This window comes from Hyaena hyaena, unplaced genomic scaffold (genome assembly GCF_003009895.1).
Source record: "Hyaena hyaena isolate Hyena2069 unplaced genomic scaffold, ASM300989v1 scaffold_40, whole genome shotgun sequence".
Classification (NCBI taxonomy): Eukaryota; Metazoa; Chordata; class Mammalia; order Carnivora; family Hyaenidae; genus Hyaena; species Hyaena hyaena.
The window spans coordinates 1,448,559-1,464,316 of NW_024080672.1; the positions used below are offsets into that span (position 1 = coordinate 1,448,559).

The window sequence follows — 15,758 nt, forward strand, 5'->3', positions numbered from 1 at the left end:
TTACTAAATTTAAAATCTCTACATGGCTCTCGTCCGTTAATTTTTTGTGCTTCTATACTAATCTTTAACGTGTTGCTCTAGTACGGTGCTTGTATTTCAAACGAAGCTAAAATGGAAATTGACAGATTTTCAGCTATGCAAAAATAGCAATGAAGTGCCAGGAAAATACATTGTGAACCAAATAATCTTTAGAAAAGCTATGAAATGAGAATAATCTTATAGCATGATATGAATCCAATAACCAAAGCATCTTTGGGGCAATTCTATCAATTTTTAAATTTTAAAAACTGTTTAAAAACTTAAGGCACTAAATGCTAAGCTATAATGTGTTTCCAGCCTTAGTCTACTTCCATTAGAATTAAGTAGTAATCAATATACAGTATTTATTGCTATCCACCACAGCACCAGAAGCAGCAAAGGATGGCGTGCTAGCGGGTAAAAATTCTCTACTATAATTATTTAGGATGAGGAGGAAAAGTTTCCAGAATGAGCTGATTTATTTTAATCACAGTTACCACAGTTTATTGTACTCCCAACACTTTTCTTGACCAAAATAGTCATAAAAAATATGTTATGAAAGTAATACTTTCCCAGTCAAGCTTATGATGATAAGTGTTTATTCTAGAAAGCTGATAATAACAAGTATACAACGTGACTCTTTTTAAAGTTATTAGAATTGAATAATGGTTCAGAGTAATCAGGGAATCACATTACAGAGCACTATTTTAAAGAGAGGTGCTAAAAATTAATTCTATATTATAATGGCATTATCGAATATGTTGCTGGGATTCTATACTGCTTAACATTATACATTATCACCGCTAGGCTAAGAAATGGAATCTTCTGTGACGCTGTATGATAACAAATATATTTAATAATCTTAAATAAACTCAAACTTACTTCGATATCTACACTTCTAAGTAATTCAAGATAAGAGAAATGAATTTTTAAAAAATCAGATCATGAAAGCCATTATTATTTGAAGGAATATGCTCAATTTTTTAGATAATTTAAATTATTTAAGAGTTCTTTGCATTTTTTATTAGCTTTGCCTAAAGTTATAACATTAAAGCATTAAGGTTACATGTAATGAGGTTCTGGTTTGCCCCGATCTCCAGTCCCATATTTTCACAAACTACACACCGAGACTGGTGCTGTATTACAAGCCTAATCTGATCAAACAGGCTGGTCTTATTCCTAGATGTGCACCTGAAGAAAATGTTTAACTACGAAGTGCATTTTCACATGCGAACAATCACAGCTACCCAATCTGGAAGACACAGTTCGTAAAGAGAGTAGATATTGGTCAAAAGGAACCTGTACCAAAATGTTCCTCAGAGTATCTGTTACAAAACAGTATCCAAAGGCTAAGTCCAACCGTGAACCATATACACTTAAAACCCATTAGTCAGATCGACGGTTTGTAATATCAAAAGAAAAGTTGGGTTTGAATTTTTCCAGAAAGAAGTAGCATCTCTGTTATTGAAACCCCGAGTAACAGAAAGTAATCGTAGCTTGGAAAACAGTGACTTGATTCAAAAATGTACTTAGAATTACAGGAGAATATAATCCCAAGCTCCTTGAGGATGGTTCACAATAATTCTCTCCATGAAATAATAAAAGCGACTGCCAATAACATTATCCCAGGGCCGAGTGCTAAAACTGTTTTCCCTCGCTTGCTTTTGGTGTGAAGGAGACATTTTTATTTTGACCCATTGCTTCAGTTCAGTTCTCATACCTTCAACACAGGAAAGCCCTGGTTAACGCTATCATTGGTCTGTCAAGTCACCTCCAAATATAACCTCACTTGAGCCCAGCTACATCCTGGGAGGAAGAAAAGAACAGTGCTGCTGGTATTTGCAGACAAGGAAACTTATTCTAGGGTACAGTGCATTCGAGAACTGAAACTAGAATTTTGACCCCAATTCTAATGGTCTTCCTACTACCCATGCTCTGCTGGTACAACTCTGTCCACAACTGAAAGAAAAGGGTCTTTTTTCTTTTTTCTTTAATTTTTTAAATGCTTATTTGTTTTTAAGAGAGAGAGAGAGAGAGATCAGGGGAGGGGCAGAGAGAGAGAGGAAGACACAGAATCCGAAGCAGGCACCAGGCTCCAAGGTGTCAGCCCAGAGCCTGACGTGGGGCTCAAGCTCACAGACCTGAGATCATGACCTGAGTGGAAGTTGGACACTTAACCAACCAAGCACGCAGGCGCCCCAAAGAGTTTCTTTTCCTAAAGGGGTCGGGGGTCGCTCGGCTTGCTGAATGATGTTTTACCATAACTGGCAGCAACTCTAAAAGATAGTCACATCATTCACACACCGAATTCTTTGGGTTCGGTCCCCCTCACACTTCATTCCATAGGTACAAACATTCCAGAAATTCTCTAGATATCAATCTTTCCCTCTGAACCAATGCTGAAGCCCTCACACCTACCTTCCCAACTGTACACTTTAAATAATTAGATAGATGATAGATAGATAGATAGATAGATAGATGATAGGTAGATATAGATTCATTCCCTGTGTGTGTGTGTGTGTGTGTGTGTGTGTGTGTGTGTGGTGTGTGTGTGTGTGTTATTCTCAGTTTATTTTCAAGATAGTCTCCTAGGTTCAGATTTAACAAAATCAGAGGGCCTTTTATTTTTTTATTTTTATTTTTTTTAGTGACTCAGGCCACTGCTAATGATTTAAACTGCTAAGAACTGCACAAAGGTAAGGCTACCTGGTGCTGTTCTCCTTCCCTGAGTTTATGTCTATCTGTTTTATTTGGACTCTGAGTCTTCTTGGACAAGGCTGCGACAACGCCACGTTTAAAATGCCCCTAGCACACTGTTGGCACGTAAACGTAATTATTCAAAATGGAATCATTTCATGAGATAGGAAGGGAAATAGCAGGTCTTGAGATGATAGTAAAGAATAAAGGAAATATGCTGACCTACCGAAGCAAAGCAACAGATAGATCGCAACATACACTCACAAGGCAGCTAGGTTTCCATCTCTCAACGCCGGATGTACATTAACAGGACAGTCACCAGTTACACACGTTGCTTTTGCAGGGTTCACAGAAAGCAGAGAACACAACTGATCTTAATAAGTCCATAGATTGGTAAGAATTCTACACATAGTGCCTCAAACGACTTAGCTCCTTGGGAAAGTCTGAGGAAGAGGAGGGAAGTGGAGAAAGACGGACCCAGGGCAGACCACCAGTGTTTGAGCTGGGAATTAAGACTCACTTATCCACCTGGATGGGACAGGTTCTATTATACCAACTGAATCTACTTGGAGGGCAGCTGGTGAGCAAGGCAATGCAAAGTCATTTGCTCCCTGTTGTTTAGAAGCACGACGTTCTGAGTACCAGGCACAGAAACATTTCAGAGTAGCCTATACAACGAAATACCCCTTGGAAAATGGACTTCGGTTCACCTTCTTCTTTTGGGCTGTGGGACAGCCAATGAATGGTGCAGGGTGTACTTGACTATGAAAGGGCTCGATCTTCCCCTCGTCTGGCGAAACTGCAGAGCCCTATAAACGAGTGTCAGTCTTTACTCATCTCCTATTCCCCCACGCCTGCTAACTTCCAATCCCTGACATACAAAAAGTTTTTTTTTAAGCATGTGTTCAAAAAACAGAAGACTTTATGGAGCCCTGTATGAGGCCCAAGAAATAAGATCTCCTACTTAAAGAGCCAGAAAGACCCATAAAAGCTACAAAATTATACAAGTTTTATAATGAAGCTTGCTTATGGATTGTAAAAGGTCTAAACAGTTTGTTAATAATAATCCTTTAAACTGGAAAACTTAAAGATCAATTTACCACTCTTCCCCTTGCCCCCCCAACACAACTAGTTGAAACTATTTAACTATTTGAGACAGAAGCAGCCACTCTGAAGACTTTTCTAAGGCTTTCCTGGCTGGTCAATTGCCTTGGGCGTTTCTTTGGGGGAGGCGGACAGGATGAGGAAAGGTCGTTAGGGGAGTATCCCTTTGGACTGGTGTCCTCTCTCAGCTCTCTGGTGCCTTCACTATTTTCAGCCAGACTGGAAGTTCACCGATAGAAATATTCCTGTGTTAAATTTCTCCTTCACTGTGGATTAGCCACTTCAGATTTGATACAGTTACCATGGGCTACTTTAACTACTGAATGAGGCAAATTCAGCCATCCAATGATGAACTCTGGAACTTTTCATATGCTCCGGATTATTTCATAAGAATGGTGCCATCATCAGTAGTCAAGATGCTTTTATTGAGTGCCTACTATATGCAAACAATAGAATTATGCATTTGGTTTGAATTTGTCACAGTACCGGGAAGTAGAATGTTGCTGCATTTAAGGGAGGGAGGCCGGGTAACTCCCTACTCTGGACTTTGGGACAAATTACTTACCTTCAGTTTCCTAATCAGGAAAATGGGAATAAACAACAGACCTTACCTCACAGGGTTGTTAGAAGGGATCAATGAAAAGTATGGAGCAAGACGAATAGTAAACAGTTAATGTTGGCTATTGTTCTTGCTCGTCAAATTGTTATCACTTCAACACAATAGTTAAAGAGCTCGAGGTTTGCTAAATGGATTCCAGAGGGCTGGGAAGTGGGGGCAGTGTGTGGGAATCTGCTCATTTGTTGGAACATTCTCATCCTCTAAAGCAGTCATTAAAAAAATTTTTTTAATGTTTATTTTTGAGAGAGAGAGACAGAGCATGAGCAGGGGCAGGGCAAAGAGAGAGGGAGACACAGAATCTGTAGCAGGCTCCAGGCTCCGAGCTGTCAGCACAGAGCCTGATGATGCGGAGCTCAAACCCGAGGAACTGTGAGATCATGACCTGAGCTGAAGTCGGATGCTTAACCAACTGAGACCCCCAGGCGCCCCTAAAGCAGTCATTTTTAATTGGCATCTGTTTGTGTCATGAATTTTCTCCGTGGAGAGTACCAATGTGACACTTTGTGCAAACAGAGGCAAACTGCTGCTCAAGCTACCAAATGGCACCTGCTTTTCCTCTAACAGGAGTGATATTTTTATATTATGAAGTTGAGGCCAATAACAGAAGGTAGACAAGCGCTGTTCTACGTTACCTCTCTGAGTAATGGACAATAAAGAACAGTGAAAATGGAGAAGAGAGTAACCTAGGAAGACACCTTCTAATATTACAATGTCGAGAAAAGCGCTTAAGACATGGGAGTTTAAGAGGCGCCTGAGTGGTTCAGTTGGTTTGGGCTCAGGTCATGCTCTCACAGGTTCAAGCCCCACATCGGGCTCTGTGCTGACTGTGTGGACCCTGCTTGGGATTCTCTCTCTCTCTCTCTCTCTCTCTCGCTCGCTCTTAAAATAAATATATTTTTAAAAAAGACGTGGGCATTTGAGGCCATTTCTGTTTTCTCACCTTTGCAAATATTCACAAGCTGACTTGCTGAGCTTATCACCTCCTTCCCGCCATCACAGACCTAACCTGGCCACTGGGATGACTAAGGCTACTTTCCACATTTAGGGTTCCTTTCATCTCAGGGAGTCAAAGCATTCCAGTTGACATAATAATACAACTTTCAAGAAATAGAGAATTAAGGTTAAAAAAAAAAAAGACCGAGAAAATGAATTACGGTTGGATTTGGCAACCACTGTGAAACTTCCCACTTTCAGAAATTCCTTTTTGATCCATTCAAGGCTGCAGCTTCCAAGATCCGATGGCCTTTCTGACGTTAGCCAGGTGTGTGATTCGGAATGTAATAGAAAGTGAAACTAGATCCCTTGCCCCAAGCTGCCTGGGTCGCTTGTGTCTTCTTCAAAAGAGTGACAGCACTAAACAGCAAAGGAAGGCAGGAAACCTCGGAAGGTGAGCTGCCGCACTCAACTTCGTTTTGCACCATCTCCTTCAATTCCGTTGCCACCGATCAAATCCAGTCCACTTGTTGATAGTGTTATGGGGACAATGAAACTACTTTTAAAGACTCAAAAGTCACTGGGTGTTATATGGAAACCAATTTGACAATAAACTATTTGTAAAAAAAAAATAAAAATAAAGACTCAAAAGGGACTGATCTTTTGACTAAGAGAATATTGGCAGCCAGAAAGCGGACGTATTAATGGATAGAGGCATTTTTCTCTACTAGGTATAGAAGTTAGACTCTTCTTAAATCTCAAGTCTTAAGAGAATGGTAGGGTGCCAAATCGGTTAATTAACAAATATTTGCTGGACACACACCATATACTCTGAAGTACCATGCTGGCGATAAATCTTGTGTTTGTGTCCAAGTAACAACAGAGCAGATTCTACTAGGGAAAAAAAGAAAAAGCCCTTCAAATCCAGCGTTAATGAAATGTCATTCCATGTTACTGTGATAATATAATTTCGTGAGTATTTATCTCATCACAGCAAAATGTTATACAGGCAGGGGTTCTAACAGATATTCTAGAACTCAACTAGAAGGTGGTAACCAGTATATGTTGGCTCAAACTGAGGACATCTAGACATTCCCGGTTGCCACACCAGGGAATAAAGTGTTTAAATTATGCATTTGAGTGTAGGTTAAGTTCCTAGAAAGATACTTTAATAATATATCACTTATTTGTTTCTCTGTATTTTGGAATGCTCAGGATTTGACTCACAAACTAAGCCATTTTAACAAATGCTGTGTTATGAATATTAATTATATTCCTTCAGCCTGAGTCAAGTTGTGTTTTCTACGGCTTCATCATGTTTTAATCTCCAACACCTCCTTTACCATGTAGACTGCTTTTCAATACTCATGACTCTCTTGAACTCGAGAGGTAAAAGTGATTTCTATACAGACTGTGTCTATAATTCTATTCAACTGAAATACAGACAACGGATCTATTCATAATTTAGCGGTACTTTTCTTGATTTAGAAATTCTCGCCATACTTCACTCGGTCTCACTGGTGAAGTTCAAACTTTTAAACTGCACGTATGCTCAGGTCCATTTTCTTATAGTGGCTGAACGGCAAATTTGGATCTCTGATAAAGAACTCAGTTCTGGGTTCTGCGTTTAATCATGACCCTGGAAGGTACCAGCCTCTATGACGTGAACGGCAATAGTTTTGATGGGAGAAATTACAGGAAAAGTAGAAATCATAAGACTGATGAGGGAATCTTAACTGGAAAACATTTGAGAAACAACTGAATGAAATCTCTACTCTTCACCCTGTTTGTACCACTAATAGCAACCCACCCCCCACATGTATAGATTTCACTTACAGATGGTTGAAAAGCCATTTTCTATGATCGTGTGATACTTTATGTAATTATCTGTAATTAAATGAACACAAGGTAAAAATAGTCAACTGAAAATAATATAAAGTATTCGGAACAATTACGAGGCTAAGCAATGTTGTTTTTCATAAGGGAAGGTGTCACATGCTACAAAGTGGCACAACCAGAATGGAGTGAGCTGTGGTTAAGTGTAAATCCTATAGCAATGAAAGTCATTTGTATTATCCTTACTTCTTTGAATAAATTCAGATGACAGCTCTATTTCATTTCTTCATTCAGTTTGGAGGCCAGATGGCATTAGAATCATTTACTTCACCTTGTTGTGCTTAATTACTACAATCAACACACTATTTTCCAAATTAATCATAACAAAGTAATTTCATTAGTAACACAGCAGGCTGTTGAATTATTAGCATCATAACAGTTTGCAAACAATTAAACTTTATTTGAACCTTAAAAATTTGCAGAGTGGAACATTATTGTAAGATCTAATGGCAATAGAGTACAAATTCAGTACAGAGCAAATAATCAAGCAAAATGCTATATAAAATATGACTTACAATCACCTTTGAAAAAAATTAGCTCTCTAACTGTTCATAGAAAAACAAATAAAAGCTAAGCAAACATAATGAGAACATAGCAATTAGCATATTTTCTAACAAGCCATGTTGTTTAAATTCACATTAATGATATTATTATGATCTTGAAGAGAGTGTGATATACTGTCAAGGGTGCAAAGAAAAGTTTCTCCCTGATAGTTTACAAATGATTTCGCCACATGAATACAAAGGAGTCACGCACTGAAAGTAATGATTATTTTTCTTGTCACTCTAATTTTAAATCTTTGGTTTCCTTTCCTATCTCCCACCTATATTCAAGTTAAACAAGACAAAGGCCACAGGAGCTCTGGACAGAAGTAACACTTTATTTCAATCTGGATTGTCCCCCTTCACAGAGAGACTATCTGGCTTGGAATTGTCGGTCATCAGTTGGCAAAGGACTCCCTCTCCTGGTTTAACTGTAAAAGGAGGCAAAACTCTTACACGCTTTACATTCAGCTCCAGTCGGTGCCTGAGTGGGGGAGGGGCTTCCTAGTGCTTTCGGATGCGATGAAAAGCTGCTGCCACCTACTGGCCGAGCACGAAAATCTTCCCTTCACCCAGAGGCATGAAACCTGTATCCAGAACCAAGACTGCATTTTTCAGGGGAAACCCACAACTGCTTTTGCTTCCCACCTCGCAGGCTTTGAAAACCAAACCACTAAATTTGGCTCCGGTTGTCTCATTTTTGCCAAGATGATTTCAACCTGCTCCAACAGACCTCTGTTAGGAACAGGTCAGCGAGTGCACACATTCATTTCTGAAAGCTTTAACTTGACAATGTCTAATTTGTGTAAGTTAGAGTCGACCCACAATCTGAAATATGTATTTCATCACATTTGAAATCTGATGATCACAGTATTGAAGAGAAAACGTTAAACTTAAGTTCTGAAATGTTGTTTATAAACAGTTTTCTATAAATAAAGTGGGGGGTTACATAGTATTAGTTCATTCCTGGTTAGAATCTTTATAAAACAAACGTCTGAAAAGTTCAACAAAGGTAGTACCCCCTAATCGATGATTCGAAATTAGATGAGTCTATTTACATCAAATAATTAACCAATCAGCAGTACATTTTGATATATATCAAGGCCACGCTGCAAGTACCTTATCGGCATTTAAAATACCCTTGATTTCAAATATATACGGAAAGGTAATGTAATCATTCCACAGATCTTGCTCCGGCAGCACAACATATACCTCCAGCGTCGGCTAACACTCCCTCTCCATTCACCTGTTGATACATGTTCCCGCCATGATTGCTATGCTGTCCTCTCTGAGCCCTTCCTTTTCTTCTGACTCCTCTGAGAAGCGTAGAGGAGACTCGGACCTGGGGCTCTCCTGCCCTGTGCTGGGATTTCAGCAGCACAGCAATGATCAGGCAGGATAAGGCAGTGCTCTGTTAGGTCTTCTTAACGTTGAAAATACACAGAGACTCTTTACGCCCTTGTGTTACACAGAAAGGGCTTTCTTATGAATTTTTTAAAATTTTATTAAGTTTAAACAGAACCGTGGTGGAAAACGTTGGCAAGTCCATCCTCTACTCAGGACGTTTGCTCTTGATAAAGGGCTTTGCACGGGCCACGGTTCTGGGCTGCTCAAGTGTTGTAGGCATCCGCACACGAACATCAGCAGCTCTATCCTTTTTTCTTTCTTGTGGCTGTATTTAACATGAAGGAAACTTTCCAATCAGTCAAATTCTCTCATGAAAATATGTTACTTCTGTGTGAAAGATAAGCACTAAGATAGATCACCTCCAAAGTGTTAACAAAGCTACATTCTTGAGAAAGCGTCTACCTACCCAAAGTTCGCATGATATATTCAATTAAGATTTCTATGAAATTGCATATTACATTCTAAAATATAATTGACATCCAACGTGAAGAGAAATTACTACAACTCATAATGAAAGTAGCAGTGACTGTGGGGTACACATCAAGTTGTGCTGAGTTCTTCACACAAATCAAATGAGTAAATAACTACATTTATTTCTTAGCAAAGCAGCAACAGGCACAAGTTTCCTACCTGCATCTAGTTTACATTAATATTCTTTATTTAATTTCACATCAGAGGAATATTATAAGGAATGCATAAAAATAACACTACAAGACAAACGTTCAATAAAACACAAAAAGGTTATGAGCTGCCACACAGGCTTTCGAGATGATTCTAAATCCAAAGCATTTAACTGGCTAGCAGAAGAATCTTCCTTTGCTGCAGGCAGAAAGGGAGAGTTGCATCTTAAGTTCTGTCTTCAGTTGAAATGTTGATTTTTCCTACTTAGAAACAAAAATTACATTTTTAGCCCAGGAAAGATGAGTGTTTACTCAACATCTTGTCAATTCAGCTCCTCAGAAAGACCATAAAAAGTGATGTTTTACTCAAGAGGAGAAGGTGTGGGAAAACATCCAGTCACTAGCAAAGGGACTTTCTCGAAATAAATCTATTTCCAAAGTAAATTCTATGAGATTATTTAAAAATTAAACCAGGTTTTCTAAAAAGAAAAAAAAAAGGAGAAGAAGATGCTGGGAGAGCACGGTCTTCATGCTCTCAGAAAACTACAAAGACTTTTTAAAAGGCAGGGACTCATAATGCAGAGACCAAGAGAACATATGAGCTATTACAGAATATTGGATTAAAATGTACTTACCCAGGACTCTCAAATATCATACATCTCCATTATGTAGGCTTTCGGCACCAAGCCAATGGCTCCCTTCATTTCTCCTACCCACCAGCCATATCTATTGTATTCCTAATTGAAAACAATATGCAATATTAACCTTTAGACTGGTATAAGTACAATGTCGTTTATATGCAACTTCTTCAAAATGTTATTTCTTTTTATAAAGTTACAAGAGCTTGAGCGGCAAACTGAAACATTTTAATCTTTTTTTGTTTGCTTCTGGACACTTAAAAATGCTGTTAGGCAAAGATTTAAATTAACATATAAGACAAAGCCTGTTCATTACTCTGTAGAGAACACAGAAACAGTCACTTGGGATAAGAACTCAGCAAATGAAACGACACGAGGAAGTCAGCTCCCTGGGCCTATTTCCCTTCTCCTTCTCCCCCCGCCGCCCCCCCCACCCCGGCCTGGCAAGCACCTGCTTGGCCTGGGAGATACCTTTTCCATGCAAACACCAGTGCTAGATGCTAGGGGTACAGCCAAGATGCTTAGGATACTATCTATGCCTTCAAGAAGCTTATCATCTAGCAAGGAAAGAATTACTTTTTCACAGTAAACGAATTCCTAGCTGAACTCATATGACTGAAAATTATTTAGATTGGCGGGCTAGGCCCCTTCTTAAGAAAAATCTAGTATGTGAGTATATTTAAACAGATAAATGAAAGAATAAGAAAACACTACTAATATCCACAAATGTTTGCTTTATAAAATAATTTTTAAAGGCTCCCTTTAAAATAGCTTCCCTACGGCATTTAGTTGAAAAGCTTTTATTGTTGCTTTCAACTAATCACAAACTATATTAGATAAAGGATGGGTGGTAGGAATGTAAAGGTGGTGTTAGATTCACCCTTATGGGAGAAGATCAATAAGGAATAAAGTATCTCAAGTTATAATGGCAAAATATTAATCTAGCTGTAAAAAAGAGTGATCGATGAGCTGCTTTTGCATTTACTTTGCAACGTGAGATAAACCTATACCTGTGTTTCTCCCCTTTGCCTCCACTGACAGATCCAACACCGCTTTAGGCATCATGAACACTCTGTAACCGGCCTCATATGTCTGCCAGATTGACTAATGTATTTTTATCTCAAATTTATTTATGTTTAGTGAGATACAAACAAAGTAAAATGAATTACAAGTTTCAAGAATAATATCTTCCAAAAGCAATACTCGGCAAAAGCATTTGTAGGACCCAAATTTAATTTTTCATAGAAGATAAATTTTTAAAATCAATCCCAAAAGTAATTCAATAGGCTATGATTTTCCAACATCTGAGTCCTAGATAAATGTGCATCTGCATATTGAGTTACAGGTGGGGAGGGAATATTCAGACTAGCACAGACCTAATAACATTTGTATTGATTAGTATGCTATTGACCATCAGAAAGGAAAATCATATAATTCTTCAATACAAATGTAGCAAAAACATTAGCATGTGTGCATTGATAATGTAGTCTATCAATAGAGAGAATGCAGGATTAAAATCTATATGTGCTTTTTAAACAGTGGGTTGTACCAGAATTCAGTTTATTGGGAGGAAAAGGTGAGGGGGGGGGCGGTTAAGGCTAACCCTGTACTTATTATGAGGGCACAGCTCTGGCTTATTAAGACAGGGGACTCAAGGTTTTAAGTTTAAAAGTTCAATGATGGTGTGAATTTAATGGATGAAACTGTCTAAAAGCAATGAAAATAGTCTGATATCCGAACCTAGTGATAACGACTAGAATCTGCGTAGGATATATTTATCAGAAGAAAACACCAACTTACTGAAAGCTATGATTAGCAACCATTATATCTTAATAGGTACCTAATAAAACTGCCCTTTTCAATTTTTAAGGCAATGAATACAATTAGAGCCTAATGCTTAATAAAACAAATGTATTTAACCTTCGAGATGCAAAAGGCCTACATTGTAAGATTTCAAAGTGGATGGTTAACAGGTGCTGTCTGAGTATGAAAGCTCTACCCAATGTCAATGTAAGATTTCTTAAAAATTGATTATTTGTAAAGAGTAAGGGAACTAGCGCCCCCAACAGGCAGAGAACATACTCAGTGAGAAGGCATATTAAGACCCAAATCTGCTTTCAGAGACAAGCACTCAATCTGGGCTACCAGGTTTAAATTCAAATACAAACAAGAATACTCATATCATTTTATAATATTCCACTTTGGTTATAATCTGTACTCTCAACTGAGGACATACTATTGTTCTCAAAAAGCTCACTCAGTCCAAAGCTGAGAAAATTGATTTTCAACAAATCATTTCACCAAAGGACCAATGACACACTTCACACTTGAGAGAATTCTGCATGATGGTCACTGGTGAGACTCATTAAATAGAAAGTACACTGGGAAATTGGGGCGGCGGGGGGGGGAGGGGCTTCTTCGGCTACAAACAAATCCCTTAAAAGTAACATTCTAGGAAAAAATAAAGTTTCAGACTCAAATTCTCTTAAATGCTTCACTTCATTTAAAATAGTTCCAAAGCACATGAAATTTGCTCATACAAGTACTCGAAAATATCACAGGTTTGCATCAGAAAAGGGTATAAAATAAAAACTAGGGTGTTCTGTACTTTACATTTGTAAAGGATTCCATAGAATACTCCTGTGTGGAATTAAGAGGCAAGATAAAATACAGTGAGGTGAAAATCTAGTAGGCAAATTTATAGATTTACACTGTGGCCATTAGAGTATGTTGACAAGATTGCAAACACAGAAGCTTTTACTTTTATCATTACCGCCCTCCATACGAGCCTCGTGAGCAACATGAATCCCAATTAAACCACTTGCAGCCTATAAATTGGAAAGAGGATGCTTCCTGGAGTACGGTGTTCTAAACTTGAGCCTCAAGATTCAGTATAGCTTTCTTTCGGAAGAAGCAGATGTGCCTCTCTGTCTCTCCTGTTTGCCACGCCCAAACAAACGTGACTACAAATGGCATATTACTTACAGTGGAAAGAATGGAATCCATACAATGTTGTCTTACTGTCTTATTAATTATAGTAGTGTCTTAAAAGTCACAGGTGGGTCATTAGAAAAAAAGATAACCCTCAAACCTTATCTTGTTATCCAACAACAAAAAAAAAAAAAAAAAAGAAAAGAAGAATAAAAAAAAGAAAGAGACAAAACCATACCAGGCTGCCATCTAAATCTCTGAAAGGTTAGGAAGCATACTGTCATCTTTATGGCATTCGAGATCTCAGGTACAAGAAGGTCTGCCATCTGGTATCCCTCACCCTACTTGGCTCTTAACATCAACTGAAATGCTAACATAGGCAAGTGGCTGTGCTTCAGGAGGACTGATAAAATAATGAAGAGTCCTTTAATCTACAGGAAACCATTCCAGTCAATTTATAAGAAATATTGCATCCCTTTGCAGGACGTGTAATTATTTTCTATTAATCATGTGCTATAAAGCTACATTATGCGGTTATTCTGTTATCACTAGAAAGAGGCCTGCAGTCAGCTTCTGACAATGTTAGGTAATTACTAACACAGAGCTTCTTTCTCCGCCCGTAGTAATGCGATCAAGATGCAGAGGTGTAGTGATGCTTACTGTATAAAAACAGTGCTCAGAAGGAATTCAGCATCTGCAAAATGGAAGGCCTCCAGGCAAAGTGCAATGTGGCAGGCAAGGAAGCAAAATGAAGCCAACCTTGCCCGGTAATCCAAAAATAATCGGAAAGCAGCCCTGCACAGTTGGGCTCTCATCCTCTGTTTTCAATGTTCATGCTGTTGAAATAGTTTTTTATTTGTTTTGTTGTGTCGTAAAATGTTAGGCCTCCATTAATAGTTATTAAGCAACAAACGAAAGCGATTATGTAAGAAGCAAGGGGAGGGGACTGGTTTTGATCATGTGAAACTGATGGTACATGACATGACAGCCAACATATGCCCATGTTTCCTCATTCGCTAAATCTTCATTCTCTGTCCATGGATTATTTCACATTTAAATACTTAAATCAGGTCCCAGCATTCACTTAAATCCTTCTCAGCACCATGATTCTCCTTTCTCAAGTATGTTAAGCCACCTTCTGCAAAGAATGTCATCTTAACAGGAAGTTGAGTCACTAATAAGATTCCATGATGCACCCCCCTTTCCAGAAAATAGTTACCAACCTGTTGGGATGCAACAGGTGTCGAATGGGTGAAAGACTATGTGTGCGTTCTATCTCTGAACACACATCTGTGCTTCAGAACATACCAGCCTTTTGCAGAAATGGGATTAATTTGATTCACAAAATGTAAACTGCACTGAGTTTCAGAACCAGAGGACTTCACCACTGATTTCCAACTATTCACTGTGATAGTCTCAGTTTTTCACAAACATTGTAGTAGTGTGAAAACCAGATACCTATGGAAAACACAGAATCACTTTCTTCAAGGGTACCTCTTCAATCTTTTCCTTTTTACTATCTCCAGTTAAAAACTTTATAAGAATCCCTTCATTTCTCCTACATCCATCATTTCATCCTTTAAAATGCACAACAGGAATCTGACAATCCCAGTGTTCTACTACTATGATCTATACATGAACTCCTTGAATTTTCATCTCCTAAGCTGATAAATGAGGAAACTGACACTAACACTCTCTAAGATCCTCCGTGGTGTCTGAACACCACCCTCTCTGAACCTGCTTTAAGACACCGAGTCTTGGGGCGCCTGGGTGGCTTAGTCGGTTAAGCGTCCGACTTTCGCTTAGGTCATGATCTCGCGGTTCGTGGGTTCGAGCCCCGCGTCGGGCTCTGTGCTGACTGCCAGCTCAGAGCCTGGAGCTTGTTTCAGAGTCTGTGACTCCCTCTCTCTCTGACCCTCCCCTGCTCACGCTGTCTCTCTCTCTCTCTCTCTCCTAGAAATATATAAAACATTAAAAAAAAAAATTTAGGGGCACCTGGGTGGCTTAGTCGGTTAAGCATCTGACTTTCGCTTAGGTCATGATCTCGCGGATCGTGGGTTCGAGCCCCGCGTCGGGCTCTGTGCTGACTGCCAGCTCAGAGCCTGGAGCCTGTTTCAGTCTGTGACTCCCTCTCTCTCTGACCCTCCCCTGCTCACGCTGTCTCTCTCTCTCTCCTAGAAATAAATAAAACGTTAAAAAAATTAAAAAAAAAATTAAAAAAAAAAATAAGACACCGAGTCTCTCAGCGGCTTATGGAAATCAACCTCATTACTTTATAATTCACTATGCAGGTGTGACGTTGAATTACGCTAATTTGAAGAAGTGCTATTTTTTTCCTCCGTGCACTGTGCAC

The 15,758-nt window shown here is 38.9% G+C and overlaps 1 protein-coding gene across 2 annotated transcripts in view; it reads right to left on the minus strand.

Annotated features, from left to right (window-relative positions):
* Window positions 1–8,131: 8,131 nt before the first annotated feature.
* SKAP2 (src kinase associated phosphoprotein 2) overlaps window positions 8,132–15,758 on the minus strand; it is a 175,358-nt gene continuing 167,731 nt past the window's right edge. Inside the window, exons 12-13 of one of the 2 annotated variants that reach the window (XM_039229874.1) lie at window positions 10,472–10,573; window positions 8,132–10,097 (exon numbers count right to left, since the gene is read on the minus strand). In XM_039229874.1, the coding sequence (XP_039085805.1) occupies window positions 10,481–10,573 (93 nt within the window). In that variant the 3' untranslated portion in view covers window positions 8,132–10,097; window positions 10,472–10,480. Of the gene's footprint in view, window positions 10,101–10,471; window positions 10,574–15,758 lie in introns of both variants that reach the window. The other variant, XM_039229873.1, reaches the window with a different exon arrangement.